The sequence below is a fragment of the Erinaceus europaeus genome, chromosome X, assembly GCF_950295315.1.
Source record: "Erinaceus europaeus chromosome X, mEriEur2.1, whole genome shotgun sequence".
Classification (NCBI taxonomy): domain Eukaryota; kingdom Metazoa; phylum Chordata; class Mammalia; order Eulipotyphla; family Erinaceidae; genus Erinaceus; species Erinaceus europaeus.
Window position 1 is genome coordinate 7,905,555 of NC_080185.1, and position 22,292 is coordinate 7,927,846.

The 22,292-nt window shown below is 40.8% G+C and overlaps 1 protein-coding gene across 1 annotated transcript in view; it reads right to left on the minus strand.

Annotated features, from left to right (window-relative positions):
• FMR1NB (FMR1 neighbor) overlaps positions 1–19,793 on the minus strand; it is a 37,110-nt gene extending 17,317 nt beyond the window's left edge. The window contains exons 1-4 of the mRNA XM_060183402.1: positions 19,466–19,793; positions 10,215–10,328; positions 3,616–3,756; positions 1,466–1,562 (exon numbers count right to left, since the gene is read on the minus strand). Of these exons, the coding sequence (XP_060039385.1) occupies positions 1,466–1,562; positions 3,616–3,756; positions 10,215–10,328; positions 19,466–19,793 (680 nt within the window). The remainder of the gene's footprint in view (positions 1–1,465; positions 1,563–3,615; positions 3,757–10,214; positions 10,329–19,465) is intronic.
• Between the last annotated feature and the right edge of the window lie 2,499 nt (positions 19,794–22,292).

Genomic DNA, 22,292 nt, shown 5'->3' on the forward strand with positions numbered 1-22,292 from the left:
AGTCACCATTTTTCACAGCTGAGTAATATATATATATATATACCACAACTTGCTCAGCCACTCATCTGTTGTTAGACACCTGGGTTGCTTCCAGGTTTTGGCTATTACAAATTGTGCTGCCAAGAACATATGTGTACACAGATCTTTTTGGATGGGTGTGTTGGGTTCCTTAGGATATATCCCCAGGAGAGGAATTGCAGGATCATAGGGTAGGTCCATTTCTTGCCTTCTGAGAGTTCTCCAGACTGTTGTCCACAGAGGTTGGACCAACTGACATTCCCACCAGCAGTGTAGGAGGGTTCCTTTGACCCCACAACCTCTCCAGCATTTGCTGCTGTTACCTTTTCTGATGTATGACATTCTCACAGGAGTGAAGTGGTATCTCACTGTTGTCTTTATTTGCATTTCTCTGACTATCAGAGATTTGGAGCATTTTCATATGTTTCTCTCCCTTTTGGATCTCTTCTGTGGTGAATATTCTGTCCATGTCCTCCCCCCATTCTTGGATGAGGTTATTTGTTGTCTTCTTGTTGAGATTTGCAAGTTCTTTATATATTCTGGTTATTAGCCTCTTATCTGATTTTTTTTTTCAGTGAACCACCACCAGCTTCTGGGAAGGACAGGTTTTGAACCTGAGAGGTGTGTCTGTCTGTCTCAGAGTCCACAGGCAGAGCCATTACTCCAGTTTGGCAGTGTCAGAAACTGTTATTTTTTTATAACTCAAATATTACTTTCTCATTAACACTAACAAAACTATCAGAGGTACTTAGTCTTCAACAAGTACCTTCTCTTTATCAGAGATTATCAGGAAACATTCATTCTCAGAGCTTTGCTGTTCTGACTCTGCACTTGCAACAAGCCCAAGGGTACAAGCCTACTGAAATGAGCCCCATCCTTGTCTCACCCTCACTCACTCCATCTCTGTCCTGGCTCTGCTCCCTATTCCAAACTCCCTCTGTCGAAGTAGGTAAACAGCGTATTTTAAAAATACACAAATTTAAAAGCATCATGTCAGTATCCCACTGAGATTTTGTATAAAATAGTTAAGAATCAATCTGCTACAAATTTACTTGAAGACAGACCAGCACTTTAAGACCCAGTGGTAAAGGACCATCTACTCCAGAGAGCCTAACACTTCTGGGAATCCCTCCAATCTGTAGTTAATAGCCACCTCCACTCCATACACCCCCAGCTTGAGAATGTGCTTTTCCTTCCAACTTAGATTGTGCTTCGTGTGGGAATGTAAACTATGCAAGGAGATGTCTTAACTTCATGGAGAAATAAAATAATATGTGTGTTAAAAATACTATGGTATCTACTTTTAGGTTGTTCTGAAGATACTTTCTTTTTAACAAGAGGTAGCCAAACATAATCCCACATTTCCAGAGCATATAAATGTCTATGTGTATGCAGAAATACCCAAGTATATTTAGCAATCAGCAAATAAAAAAGAACATGTGCCTACCTCCTCTGCCACAGAGAGCAGCAAAAAATGGGCAGACATGCCAGGATGATCATACCGAACATACTAAGCCCAAAGAGCCGGAGCATCTGTGTAGGAGCTGTTGGTTTAATTACATCCTGTTACTTTTATGACTTCAGTAAGAGTAGCAAATCGGAACATTCTTATAAGACTTTATTTTAAAATGATCAGTTCTTAAAATAAATAAGGAAGTATTCTTAAGTGATATGTAAATATCCTTGCTTTTCTATGAGCAGCAGGGATTACACAATGATCCTGAAATATAACTGAAAGCTAGAATGGAAATCTTAACAAAATCCCACCATTTTGGTGAGCAATTAGATATTTCTTTTCTTTTTGGAGCAAGGAAAATGAATTTAGTTTATTCCTATAGCCTAAGGATGTTTTTCCTTTGCCCATATGTTACATCCTAGAGCACTCAAAGAGTGAATAAACCTATGAATAGTTCATTTGATAAAGGAGTGGTTTCTTAAATGCCTACTTCTAAATTATAAAACATTAAATTAAACAACAAATCATGAATTTGCAGGTAAATAAGCATATTTAATTCTTACATTCATTTGGAAATGCATTCTAATATGGTTGGGGAATTGAAAGTCACGGTGTAATTTTTTTCCTCTATAAGACCAAATGTCTCTTCACACACAATATAAAGACTAAACTGATGAATGAATTAGAAACAACATGTGACAATGTTAAAATTGTCATACTATATTCATGATCAGGTTTCTGTATTCATGATCAGCTTTCAGTTTCCATTATTAGTATTAGATTTTCAATAAAGCTGTAAAGTGAAGAGGGACTACATTAACCAAAGAAATTGTTTTGCATGCATCCCTTTTGTAGAATCTGGTAGTGTTTCATCATATCAAACATTCATCAATCATAGGTCCAACTAGTGATGCACCCTCTGTATCAGAAAGAAGCAAAAATAGATGTTCTATCTCTCAAAACTTCGTAAAGAATAAAACCTTAAGAAAACAACACAGTATAAAACAAAGAGAACAAAGAGAAGCCAATAAGCATATCTTAATAAGGAATGCTCCAATCTACTGTTAAATACTGAGCTGTGGAAGTAAAAATAAATAGGAAGAATTCTACTCAGAATGAGTAGATGAGAAAAGATAAGGCAGGCCTGACTGGTATTTTTTCCCCCAAATTGAGGATTATTTATCACAGAGCTGGAATATTTAAAGACAAAGACCGAAAGTGACTAGAGCAAAAGAAAAGGTGTGACTGATTTTGAATTTCCAGAATCACACGTAGGGACTAAACACAAACTACTCATGAAGAGAGGACCGCTCACCTCAGGCCTTTCTATGGACATTATAGCTCTAGGTCTGGGACCCTTCTTTAAGTGTCAAGAAGGGAGCAGTAAGCTTTTTTTTTTTCCTCCAGGGTTATCCCTAGGTCTCGGTGTCTGCACTAAGAATCCACTGCTCCTAGCATCCTTTCTTTTTTTTTCTTTTTTTTTTTTTTCCATTTTGCTGTTGTTGTTGGAAGACAGAGAAGAGGAGAGAAAGATGGACACCCGCAGACTTACTTCACTGCTTGTGAAGCAAGCCCCTTGCAGGTGGGGAGACTGGGGCTCCAACCCGGATACTTGTGCAGATTCTTTTTTCTTTTTTTTTCCTCCAGAGTTATTGCTGGGCTCGGTGCCTGCACCATGAATCCACTGCTCCTGGAGGCCATTTTTCCCCATTTTTGTTGCCCTAATTGTTGCAGCCTCGTTGCGGTTATTATTGCCATTGTTGACGTTGCTTTGTTGTTGGAAAGGACAGAAAGAAATGGAGAGAGGAGGGGAAGACAGAGAGAGAGGGGAGAGAAAGATAGACACCTGCAGACCTGCTTCACCGCCTGTGAAGCGACTCCCCTGCAGGTGGAGAGCCGGGGGCTCGAACCGGGATCCCTACACCGGTCCTGCGCTGGTCCCTGCGCTTCGTGCACTTAACCCACTGCGCCACCGCCCAACTCCCCTTGTGCAGATTCTGAAGCTCCATGCTGTGTGTGCTTAACCTAGTGCACCACCGCCTGACCCCCGCGGGCAGTAAATTCAAATGTATGCCACTGTGACATGTTTACTCAGTTTTTAAAAACAGAAATACAATAAAATATTTTTTTAAATAACTTACTATCATTCCGTGGAGCAAAACAGCTGAAGTTGCTGGTTGCAAATGGTGAATAACAGCATTTGAAACTCAAGCATTCACTCTCATTAGGTTCTTGACGCTTACCACAAGTATTTCCCACCTGGTTATCCATTATGATGCATTCTTTAAAAAAACAAAGTCCAAGAAAGGTTAAGTCATCATGGTTATTACGCACTTTTCATGATTAAATAATAACTCAAAGACAAAAGTAAAAGTATGATAGCATGTTAAAGGAAAGGATCAAGTACTTATACAAATAGTGATGAATGTTGAAAAACTATTACAATTTTAAAAAAATTTTTGAAGAATTAGACAGAAGGGAGCTAGGTGGTGGCACACTTGTCAGGGCAATGCACAAGGACTTAAAAGTCACATCCATGGTCCCACCTGCAGGGGAAAAGCTTCAGGAAAAAGAAATTACTACAAAGTGGGGTCAGGAAATAGAGTTTTCTGTTCAGCCACATGTTACCATGCTCAAGGACCTAGGGTTCAAGCATTCGATCCCCATCTGCAGATGGAGGAGAGCTTCACAAAAGGTGAAGCTGTACTGCAAGTGTCTTTCTTTCTCGCTCTCTCCCTCCCCTTTGAATTTCTCTCTGCCTTATAAAATAAAAAGAAAGGGGCGGAGCCAGGTGGTGGCACACCTGGTTGGCTGTACACGTTACAATGTTCAAAGACCCATTTGGAGGGGGAAAGCTTAGCAAACAGTAAAGAAATACTGCAGGAGTCTCTCTTTCCCTCTCCCTCTTCTTCTCAATTTCTCTCTAGCTCTATACAACAAATAAATAAAATATTTTTAAAAGATAACATGGCTGCCAGGCATGATGAGTTCATACTGCAGGCACTAACCCCAGGGGAAAACTCTGGTGGCAACAACAATAATAATAATAAATAATAATAATAATGCCACATTGTTGCTTAGCACTGTATTTTCTTTTGAAAATACCTTTTAAAAGATGTATTTATACATTTTGCAGACAGTAATTGGCAGAGAGAGAAAGAGGGAGAGGGAGAGGGAAAAGGAGACTGAAAGGAAGAGACTGACTTGCAGCACTGCTTCAACACTGGTGAAGCTTCCCTCCTGCAGGTAAGGACCTGGGGATTGAACCTGAGTCCTTGCACATGGTAAGGTGTGCACAACCACCCAGCCCTAATAATGTCACGTTCTCAAAGCTAGATGAACTGAAAAAAATTATAAATTGTTAACCAATCACTGGTACAGTCTTTTTAAGTCATAAGCTGAGAGGTGATGGTACAAATATAAAGCGTATGGTGCTAGGCCAAATGTTGAACAAATACTGCTTTAAAATAATACTGGGGATATTCTCTCACAATTTTAGTCAGCTATAGAAACTCACTGACTTCATCAATGAGAAGTAAAATTCACAACTTACTGCTAGAGGGTAAGGTAAAGTGATACTAATGGTATTGACTTACTTTTGTGAGCACTCATCACCCTGGCTCTATATTACAGTTTGTGGTTATTCTTTTTGACTTTGAGTTATGAATTTATAGTTCAAATAAGCAATGATTTATGACACAAACCCCCAAATGTATGCAACAGTAATAAATTCACACATATTTGAATCCATAAAACTCATAAGCTCAAATAGCTGTTTTTAAATTATGTTTTATAAGAGAAACAAATGACAACTAAAAAGCAGATGAGCTTCTATGAAGCCACCATCACCCTGATACCAAAAGCAGACAGGGACAAAACCAAAAAAGAAAACTAGAGACCAATATCTCTGATGAACATAGATGCGAAAATATTGAACAAAATTCTAGCCAACCGGATACAGCAGTATATCAAAAAGATTGTTCATCATGACCAAGTGGGGTTTATCCCAGGCATGCAAGGTTGGTTTAATATACGTAAATCAATCAATGTGATCCACCACATCAACAAAAGCAAGACCAAAAACCACATGGTCATATCAATAGATGCAGAGAAAGCCTTTGACAAAATACAACATCCCTTTATGATCAAAACACTACAAAAAATGGGAATAGATGGAAAATTCCTGAAGATAGTCGAGTCTATATATAGCAAACCTACAGCCAACATCATACTCAATGGTGAAAAACTGGAAGCATTTCCCCTCAGATCAGGTACTAGACAGGGATGCCCACTATCACCATTACTATTCAACATAGTGTTGGAAGTTCTTGCCATAGCAATCAGGCAGGAGCAAGGAATTAAAGGGATACAGATTGGAAGAGAAGAAGTCAAACTCTCCTTATTTGCAGATGACTTGATAGTATACATGGAAAAACCTAAGGAATCCAGCAAGAAGCTTTTAGAAATCATCAGGCAATACAGTAAGGTGTCAGGCTACAAAATTAACATTCAAAAGTCAGTGGCATTCCTCTATGCAAACACTAACTTAGAAGAAATTGAAATCCAGAAATCAATTCCTTTTACTATAGCAACAAAAACAATAAAATATTTAGGAGTAAACCTAACCAAATAAATGAAAGACTTGTATACTGAAAATTATGAGTCACTACTCAAAGAAATTGAAAAAGACACAAAGAAGTGGAAAGATATTCCATGTTCGTGGGTTGGAAGAATTAACATCATCAAAATGAATATATTACCCAGAGCCATCTACAAATTTAATGCTATCCCCATCAAGATCCCAAGCACATTTTTTAGGAGAATAGAAAAAATGCTACAAATATTTATCTGGAACCAGAAAAGACCTAGAATTGCCAAAACAATCTTGAGAAAAAAGAACAGAACTGGAGGCATCACACTCCCAGATCTCAAACTGTATTATAGGGCCATTGTCATCAAAACTGCTTGGTACTGGAACATGAATAGACACTCTGACCAGTGGAATAGAATTGAGAGCCCAGAAATGAGGCCCCACACCTATGGACATCTAATCTTTGACAAAGGGGCCCAGACTATTACATGGGGAAAGCAGAGTCTCTTCAACAAGTGGTGTTGGAAACAATGGGTTGAAACATGCAGAAGAATGAAACTGAATCACTGTATTTCACCGAATACAAAAGTAAATTCCAAGTCGATCAAGGACTTGGATGTTAGACCACAAACTATCAAATACTTAGAGGAAAATATTGGCAGAACTCTTTTCTGCATAAATTTTAAAGACATTTTCAATGAAACGAATCCAATTACAAAGAAGACTAAGGCAAGTATAAACCTATGGGACTACATCAAATTAAAAAGCTTCTGCACAGCAAAAGAAACCACTACCCAAACCAAGAGACCCCTCACAGAATGGGAGAAGATCTTTACATGTCATACATCAGATAAGAGTTTAATAACCAACATATATAAAGAGCTTGCCAGACTCAACAACAAGACAACAAATAACCCCATCCAAAAATGGGGGGGGGGGGGGATATGGACAGAATATTCACCACAGAAGAGATCCAAAAAGCCGAGAAACACATGAAAAAATGCTCCAAGTCTCTGATTGTCAGAGAAATGCAAATCAAGACAACAATGAGATATCACTTCACTCCTGTGAGAATGTCATACATCAGAAAAGGTAACAGCAGCAAATGCTGGAGAGGGTGTGGGCTCAAAGGAACCCTCCTGCACTGCTGGTGGGAATGTCAGTTGATCCAACCTCTGTGGACAACAGTCTGGAAAACTCTCAGAAGGCTAGAAATGGACCTACCCTATGACCCTGCAATTCCTCTCCCAAAAATAAGCCTTGTGGCAGAAAAAGAAGGGGAGAAGAGAATGAACAGGCCACCAGGAGATGGTTCACCCAACAGAACACACACTTTACCACACTCCTATGTGAGCCCCTATCTATCCTATGGGCAGCCCAACACAAAGGGGAAACTTCACAAACAGAGAGGCAGTGTTGTGGTATCTCTCTTTCTTTCTGTTTCTTCGTGTCTTTCACCTGCTAGCTTGAAAAAAGAAAAAGAGTCCATCTAGAGCAGTGGTCCCTAGCAGCCACCTGAAGGCAAAGAAAAAATCAAAAAGAAACAGAAACTAAGTAAAGTCTACAAGGTCACAAGTTTAATGCATGGCTAGCTCGCCTAAAGATTCCTTTCTCCAACATTTAAACTGTTTAGAGTGTTTAGTCTGCTTTGCTATTATGTACTCTAAGTAGACTGGTCTTCAGTTCTGCCAAGTTCAAAGTGGCTCCCCTTCATGGGTTGATCTGCATCTGGAATACCAAAGTCAGTTCTAAGCATCTCATAACCCAGTAAAGGGTGATGGACCTCAGGGTCTAATACTGCGGGGTGGTTTTGTTAAGTGCTAAATCGCTCTTGCCACTGTTCAAAAACCAAGCTCCAGGAATGGAAATCAAGAAGAGATTCTAAATCATGGAAAATTCTACAGTAAATGATCTTTAGGATTCCTTCCAATAACTGAGCTTATTGTTTTATACTTAAACTGCTTTTGATGGAATTTACGCTAGGTACTAAAAATCACTTTTATTCAATTTTTGGCAAGGCACTTGTAATTCTGAAGGATAAAAGGGTACAATAATTTTTTCAGGTATAAGTTTATAATTGTGTCCAAAGGGAGAAGGATCAATCATGTGACTTCCCAAGCCTTCCTGCCTGTCTGCCTCAAGGTTATCATTTTAATCTGCAAAATATGAATCTTTTATAAATAGCTTAATGGCAATACGATAGACTTTTTAGTGCTTAAGTAATAAAAAACTTCATTTTCAGTTTTACAGGGGAAATAAATTGGTTAAAACTATTTCACATTTTATGAACTTGCATTTATTTTTTGAGACAGTAATATATATTTTATAAATACATCATTAACACTATGAAAGATTTAGATCAACAAGATCAGATGACTTTCTTAAAATGAAACAGTCTAGGGGCCAGGTGGTGGCATACATAGTACAGTGAACATGTTACCATTCTTGGGGAACCAGGTTCAAGCCCTAGGTCCCCAACCTGCAACAGGGAAATTTCAAAAGCAATGGAGAAGTGTTGCAGATGTTTCTCCTCCCAGTGTGTGTCTTTTTCCATTTCTCTATCTCTCACTTTCTATCAAAAAACCAGAGAGAAAAAAAAATGGTTTCCACAAGTGGTAGAGTTGTACAGGCACTAAAAACCAGTGGTAGCCGTGCTGCCAAAAATCTGATTTGCTCAGATTTTGTTTTCCTTTTACAAGAGCAAAGCTAATCTCCAGTTTATAGAGATATTGGACATAGAACCTAGGACCTTTGCTGCCTCAGGCATAATTTTTTTTTTATTGTATAATCATCATGCTAACTTCTCAACCCAGAACAGTCTGATTTTGAAGAGCAAAACAGTTATTTCACACAACTGATTTAGACTGAACTGAGTTGGAAGATATTTTGGAAATACAGATAGATTAAAATGTTTTCAAGATTACTTCAGTGTTTGGATAATGTAGTTAGCTATGGTACAGTGTGTATATGTTACCTTCGTAAATGCTAAGACTTAAGTTATCTGTTGCTTATGACCAAATCCAGCACTCATTTAACTATTCTTACATATTTACAGCATACCACCTTCTCAAATACCTTTGGAACACACAAACTTGAAAAAAATAAGTAAAAAAATGAATAGTAGCAAAACCATCTCTAAGATCTTGGGAGAAATATAGTGGTTACCCTTAGGGTCAAGGAACACAGAACTTTGGTGATGGGATATGTGGAACTATACCCCCATTATCTTATAATCTTATAAATAACTACTAAATCTAAATCGCTAACAAAAATTAATTGACAAATAAATCTTTCTCCACTCAGCTTGATCATGGCAGTGTTTTTAATTTACTTACAGTGCTTGTTTATTTTGCTATTCATGTGGGCAATAGGTATTATAATGCCTGTTTTGTACTTGATAAAATCAATACAGCAAAACAGGAATACAGTTATGCATGGTCACAAAAGAATTCAATAGTATAGTTTGGAATTAAACAATAGAAATGATTGGTTATTTATATATGTACATCAAATTTTGTTAGAATAAGCTCTGCATGATGTTTAATAAAAGCTTCATATCTGTAATTCACACATGCCAATTTATTTGAAGCATCTCCTTGAAAGGGCACCACATGGTGCACAAAATGAAACGTGTTTATTTGTGGGTAATAATTCTCAGGGGTCATCATGAGCCTGATAAACATATTATATACAGAATCACAAAAAGACAATGTGACTTGAAACCTGAACTTTCTATCATTAAAACAGATGGGTAAACATCTGGTATATTCCATAACATCAGAGCCACGTGGTACCTGATTAATGCCACAAAGGACATTGATTTCACAATACTGAATCAGTGACTAAATTTCAGACCCTGCCAGTAAGGTAACTGTGACAGGTTTAGATGTTTACAAAGGGAAAAAATTAAAAAGTGTAACAGATATTTGTGGAATCCTGTTGTCTAAGCTGATCCTCACAATAACTATAGTCAATATCTTCCTTTTAAAGATGATGACACAGAGTCAAGAGTGGTTCTTTTGTCAGGGTAAAATCAGAATTAAAAGTGAGGTCTGTCCCACCCAACGCCGATAGACCACATTGTCTCTTAAAGATTTAACTATCTAAGGACACTGGGGAAAAAAATAGATAAATAAAACAAGAACTTACTTTTTGGAAAGAAAAAGCTTTGCAGAGTTGTCCATACTGAGCTATGTTCCAGAGATTGTTCATTAGTATCATCCCACAGAATAAGTTTGCCTGAATATTCAGAATTCTCAAAACCTTAAGAAGAAAGCAAACAATTAATTATATAAAGCACTTATTTTCTTATGTATTTATTTTCCCTTTTGTTGCCCTTGTTGTCTTTTTTTTACTGTTGTTATAGTTATTATTGTTGTTGTTATTGATGTCATCATTGTTGGATAGGACAGAGAGAAATGGAGAGGAGGGGAAGACAGAGAGGGGAAGAGAAAGAGACACCTGCAGACCTGCTTCACTGCCTGTGAAGGGACTCCCCTGAAGGGGGGGAGCCGGGGGCTAGAACCAGGATCCTTATGCTGGTCCTTACCTTTGCGCCACGTGCACTTAATCCGCTGTGCTACCACCTGGCTCCCAGCACTTATTATTTTCTATGGCTTTTTTTTTTTTTGCCTCCAGGGTTATTGCTGGGACTCGGTGCTGGCACTATGAATCCACTGCTCCTGGAGGCCATTTCTTCCACTATTTTTTAATTGGATAGGACAGAGAGAAATTGAGGGGGAGGGGAGATAGATCAGGAGAGAGAAAGAGACACACTTGCAGACCTGCTTCAGCACTTGTGAAGCAACCTCCTGCAGGTGGGGAGCCGAGGGCTCAAAGGGGGCTCCTCCTGTGGATCTGGTGAGCCACCGGCCAGCCCCCATTTTCTATGGATATTTATAGTAACTATAGAATGTGTTCTAATAGGCAACCTGATAATCTTTCATTAGACTTTATTATCAAAACTGTACTATTCTCAATTCCAAAGAAGTTTTAAATGAACCTTAGAATCATGGTCAAGTCAAAAATGCTAATGATGTTTTATTATCACCATGTTTATTTATTTTAAGATTCATTCACAATGATTTGTTGTGTCTTATATGCAAGGTTAAATGCATGCTCACTTTGAAAAAACTGTTAACTGTGCAAAAATAGTTTATCCAAGATTATAACTGTTTCTCCTTTCATTCAAGTCGATTTCTATGCACCTAAGTAAAGTTTGTATAGTTGCTCTAGTGTTTCATCATTAAGTGTCCCACTGGATGCTGGATTAAGACAGATATTTTTATTAAGTTAAGAGTGTATTCCTTGGGGTCAGACAAATGGACCACTCAGCAGAATGCACACATTGTCATGCACAAAGACCTGGGTTCAAGCCCCTAGTCCATACCTGCAAGGAAGCCTCATGAATATATATATATACACACACATATATATATGTGTGTGTATATATATATATTCTTTTTAAGAAGAATATATATTCTTTTTAAGAAGAAGAAAGGGGGTAGGACGGTAGCACAGTGGGTTAAGCACACATGGCGTGAAACACAACGACTGGTGTAAGGGTTCCAGTTCCAGCCCCTGGCTTCCCACCTGCAGTGGGGTCACTTCACAGGCGGTGAAGCAGGTCTGCAGGTGTCTATCTTTCTCTCCCCCTCTCTGTCTCCCCTTCTCTCTCCATTTCTCTTTGTCCTATCCAACAACAACGACATCAATAACAACAACAATAAAACAACAAGGGCAACAAAAGGGGAAAAATAGCCTCCAGGAGCAGTGGTTTCATAGTGCAGGCACCAAGCCCCAGCAATAACCCTAGAGGCAAAATTTAAAAAAAAGAAGAATTAGAAGAAGGTGATGATGATGATGATAGACCTAGAAACAGAAACAGTCCCAGCAGCATCTGCTGCCACTGGTTTGCTCAGAGACCCCTTCCCAGTCACTGGCACCTGACTCAACATGTGTTGGCTGGCAGTATCTCACTGAGGCCTGAGTTGCCACTCTAGGCTCTCTGCAAGTTGTACACCCTCTGAAGTCCCTCCAGGGGAGAGACGGACAATTTGATTGTGAGTACTCTAGCCTCCAGTCACTGCCAGAACACTAGGCCTCGGCCTGAGGTGAAACCAAGGGACTTGAGATAGTCTCTGGCCTGACCTGCATTTTATCTTTCAGCAGTCCCTCCCAATTTCTGGTAGACTTTTGGCAAATGGCAGCCTCCGTGGTTCTCTGGGTCATCAGCAACTATAGACCTGACTGTCTTTTCCATGCTCATGGAAGTAGCGGAGGTTAAGTGACACGCACTCAAAGCAGTGCTGTAAGTGGAGACCCGCATCTGTAGTACCCAGCAGTGACCTGCCCTCTGTCACCAGTCTTCCCTACTCCAAAGAAACAGCTACAAATTGACTTGAGCAGTATTCCTCAAAGTGTATGCGAGAACACCCAGCATTATATGAGGAGGAAGAAGAGGAGGAGGAGGAGGAGAAAAAGAAGGGTCCCTGGTTGAACGTACATGTTACAATGCACAAGGATCCGGGTTCGAGCCCCCGGTCCCCACCTGCAGGGGAAAAGAGGTGTTACAGGTGTCTCTCTGTCTCTTTCCCTCTCTATCAACCCTTCCCTTCTCAATTTCTGGCTGTCTATATCTAATAAAGAAAATGTTAAAATATATATTTGGAACAAAAGATTTTATTTATTCATGAAGAATTCAGGAAGAGAGAGAGATACAGAGACAGAAAGACAGAGACAGATAACACCAGACATCCCTCTGGTACATGTGTTGCCAAGGACTGAATTTAGGACCTCAGATTTGAGAGTCCAATGCTATATCCACTGTATCACCTCCGTGACCAAGTGTATGTTGTGACAAGTACATTAAAAATACCATGGCCTAAGAAAACGTGACATCAGACCTCTGTATGAGCTGGGGATATAGCTCCCCTTGCCATGCAGAAGACCCAGGTTTGAGCCCAGTCCCTATGACACTGGAAGAAACTTCAGTGCTGTTGTGTCTCTCCCTCTGCCTCTCTCTCCCTTTTTTTCAACTTTAATATCACTTCATTGATAAACTACTATTGATTCACAGGGTTGCTGTCACAAGGGTCATTCCCACATTTCCCCAAGCTAGGTGTCAGTGTACCTCACCCTCCACCAAATCATTCATTCACTCTCATACTCTAGCATCTCCCTTTCTGTGTGAATAATGTTGGTCCAGAGTGTAAAACCTCCATAACAAAAAAAAAAAAAAAAAGAAAGAAAAAAAGAAAAACTTTATAAAAAATTCCCTTCCCTTAAGGGGGTTGGGCAGTAGCGCACAAGGTGCGAAGCGCAAGGACCCTGTAAAGATCTGGGTTCGAGCCCCCAACTCCCCACCTGCAAGGGGATTTGCTTCACAGGCGGTGAAGCAGGTCTGCAGGTGTCTGTCTTTCTCTCCCCCTCTGTCTTCCCCTCCTCTCTCCATTTTTCTCTGTCCTATCCAGCAACAACATCAATGGCAACAACAACAACGGCAACAAAATGGGGGGGGATGGCCTCCAGGAGCAGTGGATTCATAGTGCAGGCACTGAGCCCCACCAATAACCCTGGAGGCAAAAAAAAAATCCCATAAATACAACTCTTGTTTCCTTCCTGGGAACAAGTGGTCCCTTATTCTGTGCCTGTCCAATATTTCCCCTCAGTCACTACTCAGATCAGGTCAGAATTCCCTTTATACCCAAGCAGGCTTCAGACCCATTCCCCTCCCCCCAGCTGCTTTTCATATGCAGAATGATCCCATCCTCTAGGCCTCTAATTTGCATAGCACACTCAGCAAACAAAAGATTGGGAGTCAGCTCCCTTATATGGCATTAAGAAATAGTAAAGAATCAATTCTATTTCTTTGTCACAAAAAAGTTTTTACTTATTTTCTCAGTCACCAAAAAAAAAAGACTTAAAAACTAACATTTTAAAGGGGGGGATACACACTCTGAGGCAGAGGGCATACCATCTGTACAGAAAAGCTCTTAGAAAAGCCCCATTCCGGTTTAATGTTCTGTGATCATCTTGAAATTCCTAATAAATTCTGAACAAGGGGTCCTGTATTTTCATTTTGCAAATTACATCACCAGTCCTGCTAATGCCTTAAAGTCTCTCAGGTGGTGGTGGCGAACTGGATTAAAGCTTAAGGACACAGGTGGGAAGAATGACTAATGAAATCAGTTTACAGCAGGGACTTTGGGAGGTTGATGATCTACCTGTGCTGCTGTTTTTCTGGACCTTGGCCTCAATTAAACCTAAACATGCATACTGGCTTTGTTACATACTACTTCATGAAACCGGTCAGGAAAACTGGGAATTTTCATTCTGAAGGATCATAAGGATTAAATAAAGTCATATACGAAGTGGGTTAGTACAATGTAACATGAGTTAGCATTTGTTAAATGTCTTTCATTGTTTATTTTTATGATCTAAAGTTTTAAATGTCATAAATAATTCTAGTGACAAATATGGCCAGTTTTATATTTATAACTGCTACACTAGAGCATCCTGTTAAAATAAATATATTTATGTTAAAAAAATAAAGCAGGTTGAAGGAAAAATATGAATAAGTAATAGCAGTAAGATAACTAACAGTTAGTTATTAAGATAACTAACAGTTAAAAAAATAAAGCAGGTTGAAGGAAAAATATGAATAAGTAATAGCATTAAGATAACTAACAGTTGGGGGCTGGGCAGTGGCGCAGCGGGTTAAGCGCACATGGCGCAAAGCACAAGGACCTGCCCTTCCATAAGGATCCTGGTTCAAGCCCTGGCTCCCCACCTGCAGGGGGCGGGTCTCTTCACAGGATGATGTGAAGCAGGTCTTCAGGTGTCTATCTTTCTCTCCCCCTCTCTGTCTTCTCCTCCTCTCTCATTTCTCTCTGTCCTATCTAACAAGGACAGCAATAACAACAATGATAAACAACCAGGTAATCAAAAGGGGTAAAAATAGCCTCCAGGAGCAGTGGATTCATAGTGCAGGCACCAAGCCCCAGCAATAACCCTGGAGGCAAAAAAAAAAAAAAAAAAAAAAAGATAACTAACAGTTATGAAGGTGCTACACAGACATCTGAGGCTAGAGAAACACCATCTAGTAAATTCTCTTATTTTCAGAGAAGGTAACTGAAGAGGTAAGAGGACTCATCAAAGGTCATAGGGCTATTCCAGCCTGATCAGGCCCAATCTCCTCAGAATCAACACCACTTGGGCCCCCTAGCCCCTAGTTCCAAGTTCCTTCAAGTATACCACCTGCAGAAATGGTTAAAGCAAGACTGGTGCCTAATAAGGCCCATGGCAGACAGCCAGATACTCTGTTAGATTCATTCCTCAAGGATGGCAGATGAACGAAATTATCTAATAACACAGAAACGAGCTACATGTACCTATTAGTCACTCCTTAGTTCTCATTTTTTATCTCCCCTAAAAAAGCATATTTGCTAGAGACTAGCACACTAGGGGACCAAGAATTGGTAGAGGAAGTGGGATCAAGCAGTCAGTCCTAGCCTTCTCATCCTTAAATCACAGGTCTGTATGCCTTCTATATAAAGATAATCTGAAAAGCAAGGTGGCCTGGGAGTACACTATAATCAAAAACGGACTGGTACTGGAACCAAATGATACACAGATCAGAAAAACAGAATTAAAAACCCAGAAATCAGCCCCCACATCTACAACCAACTAATTTTGGCAAGGGCTCCCAAAACATCAGATAGAATGAGGAGAGCCCATGGGAGTCGGGCTGTAGAAAAGTGGGTTAAGCCCATGTGGCGCGAAGAGCAAGGACCGGCATAAGGATCCAGGTTCGAGCCCCCAGCTCCACACCTGCAGAGGAGTCACTTCACAGGAGGTGAAGCAGGTCTGCAGGTTCGTTCTCTCCCCCTCTATTTTCCCCTCCTCTCTCCATTTCTCTCTGTCCTATCCAACAACCAATGACATCAATAACTACAACAACAATAAAAATAACAAGGGCAACAAAAGAGAAAATAAATAAGTAAAATAAAATAAAAAAGAGGAGATCCCATTCCACAAGTGGTGTTGGGAAAACTGAAACACACAGAAGGATGAAACTGGATCACCAAATTTCATCATCTACAAAAGTTAACTCCAAATGGATCAAAAATTTATAAATTAGACTAGAAGCCATCATATACTTAAGAGGAAAACACAGGCAGAAATGTCTTCCAGGTAAGGTTTTGCAACATCCCCTATTCGAATCCAACTGCAAGGGAAACAAAAGCAAAACCAGATCAATGGGGGTAAATCAAACCAAAGTGTTTCTGCACAGCAAAGAGAACCATCACCATAACAGAGAGCCTCCCCCCACACACGTACAGAGAGTAGGAGAAAAAATTGTATCATAAATCAGATAAGAGGACTAATAACCAACATACACGAGGAACTCACCAAACTCAACAATAAAAAGACAAAACCATATTGAAAAAATGGGAGGGGGAGAGGCCGGGTTGTGGTACACATGGTTGAGCACATGGTAGATGGCCCAGGGTCCCGGCTTTGAGCCCCCAGTCCCCATCTACAGGGGAAAAGCTTTCCTAGTGGTGAAGCAGTGCTATAGGTGTCTCTCTGTCTCTCTTCTTCTCTATCACCCCTTTCCCTCTTGATTTCTGGCGGTCTCTATCCAAAAAATAAAGATAGTTCAGCATGGATCCATCTGTCAACACCCATTTCAGTGAGGAAGCAATTACAGAAGCCAGACCTTCCACCTTCTGCATCCCATAATGACCCTGGGTCCATACTCTTAGAGGGTTAAAGAATATGAAAGCCAGCAGGGGAGGGGATGGGATATGGAGTTCTGGTGGTAGGAATTGTGTGGAATGTACCCCTTATCCTATGGTTTTTGTCAGTGTTTCTTTTTTATAAATAAAAATTTAAAAAGAAAAAGAAAAATGGGGGTGGTATGGGCAGAATTTCCTCCAAATAAGAGATCTAAAGGGACAACAGACACATGAAAAAAAAAATGCTCAAAGTCACAGATGACCAGGGAAATGCAAATAAAAACAATGACACAAGTTTATACCTGTGAGAATGTTAACACATTAGAAAAGACAAAACCCGAGGCGGGTGGTAAAGCAACAATGTTAACCGCACAGGGTGCAAAGCGCAAGGACTGGCTAAGGATCCCGGTTCGGAACCCCCGGCTCCTCACCTGCAGAGGGGTCACTTCACAGGCTGTGAAGCAGGTCTGCAGGCGTCTTTCTCTCCCCCTCTCTGTTTTCCCCTCCTGTTTTTCTATCCTGTCCAAGGGCAACAACAATGGGGGGTAAAAAAAAAAAAAAAAGATGTCTGCCAGGAGCAGTGGATTTGTAGCGCAGGCACAGAGCCCCATCAATAACCCTAGAGGCAATACATAAATAAATAAATGAATGAATGAATGAATAAACGAACAGAGGGAGGTCTCGGTAATAGCTCAATGGTTATGCAACAGTTATTCCTGCCTGAGGCTTTGAGGCCCCAGGTTCAATCCCCAGTACCACCATCAGCCAGACCCGAGCAGGGCTCTGGTCTCTATCTTTCTCTCTTTATCTCTCTCATTAAAAACGATTAAAAGAAAAAGGGGGAAATAATCACCAAGACTGGTGGAACTTTACAGGAAACTAATTCCCTGGTGGGAAAAAAAAAAACCAAAAAACAGTTAAGGGCATCTTCTCTGTGAATCAACCTCACATTTTCCTAAGCACTCCAGTTTCTGTTTGTATTGCATCCAATAATAACTTCTATTCTCACTCAAATTCATAGACTTCTTTGGAAAATCTACTTATCAACTAAAGGGTGACATTCACTTCTTGATCATTATTGTATATGATTTTTGTAAAATCAATTAAAACAGTTCAACAATCAAAATTTAAAAGCTGAAACTACACAACTTTTAAAACATCACAATAGGTATCTTTTTTTTCATTTGGCAATGAATTATTTGATGTGACACAAAGTACAAATAAATAAAATACATAGGTAAATTGGACTCCTTAAAGTAAAAGTCTTCTATTTTAATATGTATTTATTTATATGAGAGAATCAGAGCACTGTTCTGCTCTGCCATAAAGTGGTGCCAGGGACTGAGTCTTTGGCTTCTCAGATCTGAGCCATACAAATCGCTGTTATTTAACAGCCTGAGTCATCTCCTCAGCTCTGAATCTCTAAAAACCCCATACCCAAAACACTGTCGATTAAAAAGACATCAACAGTGGCAGAGAAATCTGTACAAATCATATATCTCTAAGATAGATCTCTCAGAATTCTGGAATGAAATCAAAAGCAATCCAGTTACAAATGGTGAAAAACGCAAATTGACAACAAGCACATGAACAGGCACCATTAGTCATTATAGAAACCATAATGAAAACAACCATAAAACAGTGTTCCATACCACCTGGAATGACAGAAATAGAAAGAGGAGAGGACCCAAATGCTGGTGAGATGAAGATGCTTGTACTTTGTAAAGTCATTCAGCCACTGTCTAAAAAAAAGTCTGGGTTAACCTGAGAAATTCACCAACAGTCCAGAAACATTACTTACATATATGCCCCAAAGCACTAACAACAGGTTGACACAAAAGATACGTGTATACTGATGTCCATAGCAGCATGGTTCATAATTCATCACAGTCTTTGTACACGTCAACAATTTGAAACGACACAAACGCCCATGACCTGGTAAATGGGCAAAGCAGATGCTGTCTAGTCACACACTGGAATAGTACTCAGCCATGAAGAAGGACAGAACTACTGCAGCAACCTGCTACTACAATCTGCACGAACTTGGAAAACCCGATGCAAAATAAACCAAGGCTAAAAGAAATTAACAAACATCTTGCTTTTACTGCTTTCATCACAACCCAGAATAGGAAAAGCCACTGAGACAAAAACCAAAAACCAAAAAAAAACAGGAGATGGGGCCAGAGGGTTCATTGGGGGTGCTGAGAACTAGCCACTTAAACACTCAAGACCAAGGGGCTGGAAACAAGTTCTATTCTGTGAAGTGCAAATGTCACCCCATGGCTTTATAGAGCAGAGGGGGGAGGGGCAGTAGGGGGGAAGGTGGGGGCGGGGCGGGACTGGCCGCCCAGGCTGTAGAGCTCGAAGGAACCCTAAAGCCGATGTGGGCACCGGGCGCCCTGTTGTGCCCCCCCACCGCCACCTGGCCCTCCAGGAGGCTCGGCCTCCACGCCCCAGAGCCCCCACAGCGCCCCTCACCCTCCAGCGACCTCCAGTCCCCAGAGCCCCCAAGCCGCCCAGCCCAGAGCCAGCCTGGCGGGCCGCCCACCGCCTTCCCATACCCAGGCCTCTGTGGTCCTGTGGCCTCTAGTCCACTGGGCCCCGGATGCCCCAGCCCGGCCCCCCCAGTATCTGCGCCACCCCCACCGTCCTCCTCACCAGCGGCCAAGCAGAAGCACACCAGGAGCAAGCCCCAGAAGGTCAGCAGGAGCAGCCCCAGGCGTTTGAGGGGCTGCAGGGTCACAGGGCCTAAGCCGCCCCCAGACCCGGAGCCCCTCAGAGATGCCTGCCAGCCACGCCGAGGTGTGGCCGCCATGAAAGCTCCTCGGCGCCCCCAAACGTGGACGCCGCCCGGGTGGGAGCCCAGAGCCGGCGGATCCAGAATGAGCTCCTCCTCCTCCTCCAGAGGAATGGCCTTGGGCCTGGTGGCCCGCAAAACCACCCAAGGCCTGTCTCGACCCCACGCAGGCCTTCCCTCAATGCGCATGATGGCTGCCACACAGCTGAGCTATCGCTAAAAAGACCGTTCGGCGGTTACCAGGTACCACAAACCCCAGCTGGGGTGACGCCACTGGCGAACTGCGCATGCGCACTGTGGCGACACGTGCCAGTAACTGCCCCTGGACACCGCCTATTTTTAACAGCTGCCCGGGGTGTCTGGTAGCCCCTCCTCCGTTCAAAACCCAACCTCTGGGATGTACCGGAAATGTGACTTCCCAGCTTGAGGCCTGCGCTATACCAGTCCCAGACCAATGAAGAGACCCTCACTCCAACTGGCCTGCGCTAGAAGATCCCTCACATTCATTCCTGCCACACACACACCCTGTAGCCTCTGTGGTTGCTACAGCCCTTGATTATACTAGACAAGCCAGAAATGACCATTGAAATGCACACTTGACAGTAATTGAACTCAAAAAGCAATTAAGAAGTCAGTCCCTGTGTCACAGTAGTCTCATGTCAAGTACTCAATAACCACATCTGGCTCATGGCCACATATTGGACGCCAGCATTTCCAGCATGGCAGAAAATTGTGCTGAACAAGTCTATAGCAATACTGTCAATTCCCCATGAGTTTTTCACTCTGTTCTTGAGTGATTGCTATGATGAATACAGTAAATGTTCAGTACACTGCTGTGCTTCATAAAAGGTTCTGAAAGGTTTTTGCCTTCATAGACCTTTATGTTGACTTACAAATAGATGAAAGAACAGGACAAGAGAACAAAGGGTGTGAGAGATTTGGGGAAGAGTAGCTCAGAACACTTGGATTTTATTCCCACTATTTGCTACCAAGGAATAGATGCCCCCACCAACTTCAATGTTGCATATGTGAAATGAGAGTTAGCTTTGCCTCTAAAGCGCTTTACAACTGGAATGTTGGACAAAATCTCAGTAAGGCACTTAACAAAGGATACTGTGGAGGCTATTGGTTATACAAAATGACTTTCACACCCGAGGCATCAAAGGTGTCAGGTGTTCCACCCCCAATACCACAAGAGACAAGAGTTCAGCAGTGCTCTGGGAAAATAATTCAGAGTCATAATAATAGTATTATTATTAAAATAACATAGATCATGATGCTGGAATACCTGTGGGCCTACTTCATTTTACTTTTCAAAGGATGTAAAACTACACTTCCTTATTTCTTGGTACATTTTTATTCTGTTCATGCTTCCCAAATTCTTTCTTTTCTTTTAGGATAGAGACAGAGAAAAATAGGGAGAAAGAGGTAAGAGAAACACTTGAAGCACTGCTTCACTGGTCCTGAAGCTTCCCCACTACAGATGAAGACCAGGGGCTTGAACAGGGGGTCTTTAAGCATGGTAGTGTGTGTACTTAACTGGGTGTACAATCCACCTCCATATCACTCACATATACAGGGGCACTCATAATTCTCTTTAGTTTATTAAATTATCTTACAGCGGAAAGAATTTGCCTTCCGTACTTTCTTTGGAATATACTTTTTTTTCTTTCATTTTTTCTTGCTGCCATAGTGATTGCTGGAACTCAGTGGCTGCATGATTACACCATTCCTGGGAAATTGTTTTAAAGACAAGCTACAGAGAGAGACAGAGGGAGACAGACAGAAAAGGAGAAAGATCTGCAATACCATTCCACCACATACTCGAGCCCAGTTGGGCTTGAGCCCAGTTCCTCAAATGTGGTTTCATGAACACTCTGCCAGGTAAGCCAACCTTTGATCTTTCTTAAATCATTTTTTATTGGGCCTCTGGTTTTCCCAAACTAATTTGATCAAAGGATTCCCGTCTCTTGTATGTTCATTAATTGTTATTTTTTTGCTTTTAAGATGAAAAATTATTTAATTGGATTAAATTTGGTAATATTTTAAAAGAAAGATTTTCACTGTCATTTCAATTTGACCACTAAAGACAATCATTAGTAACTATATAGTGTGATCCTTTTACCTATGCTTATATACTTTTCCTATGCTTATACATTTTCCCTATGTTTAAATATTTGTTCCTTGCTTGATATTCATCTATTTGTCTATAATATGTCCTCACACCTAAGGTCCTGTCAATTATAAAGCACATCCTTAATTAATCAATTAATTAATTATTGTTTCCAGGGTTATTGCTGGGGCTCAGTGCCTGCACTACAAATGCACTGCTCCTGTGGCCATTTTTTTTTTCAATTTTTTGGATAGGACAGAGAGAAATTGAAAAGGGAGGGGAAAACAGAGAAGGAGAAAGATAAATCGTCTCCTCTATAGAGGCTACTATTTTAAATATTTTTTGTAAATATTTATTTATTTATTTATGAGAAAGATAGGAGGAGAAAGAACCAAATGTAACTCTGGTATATTTGCTGCCAGGGATTGAATTTAGGAACTCATGCTTGATGGTCTAATGCTATATCTACTGCACCACCTTCCAGACCACCACAATCCTTAATATCTTTCTTGGGAACACGCTGGTTTAACCAACACCAATTCAAGATTTTTTAAATTTTTTATTTATAAAATGTA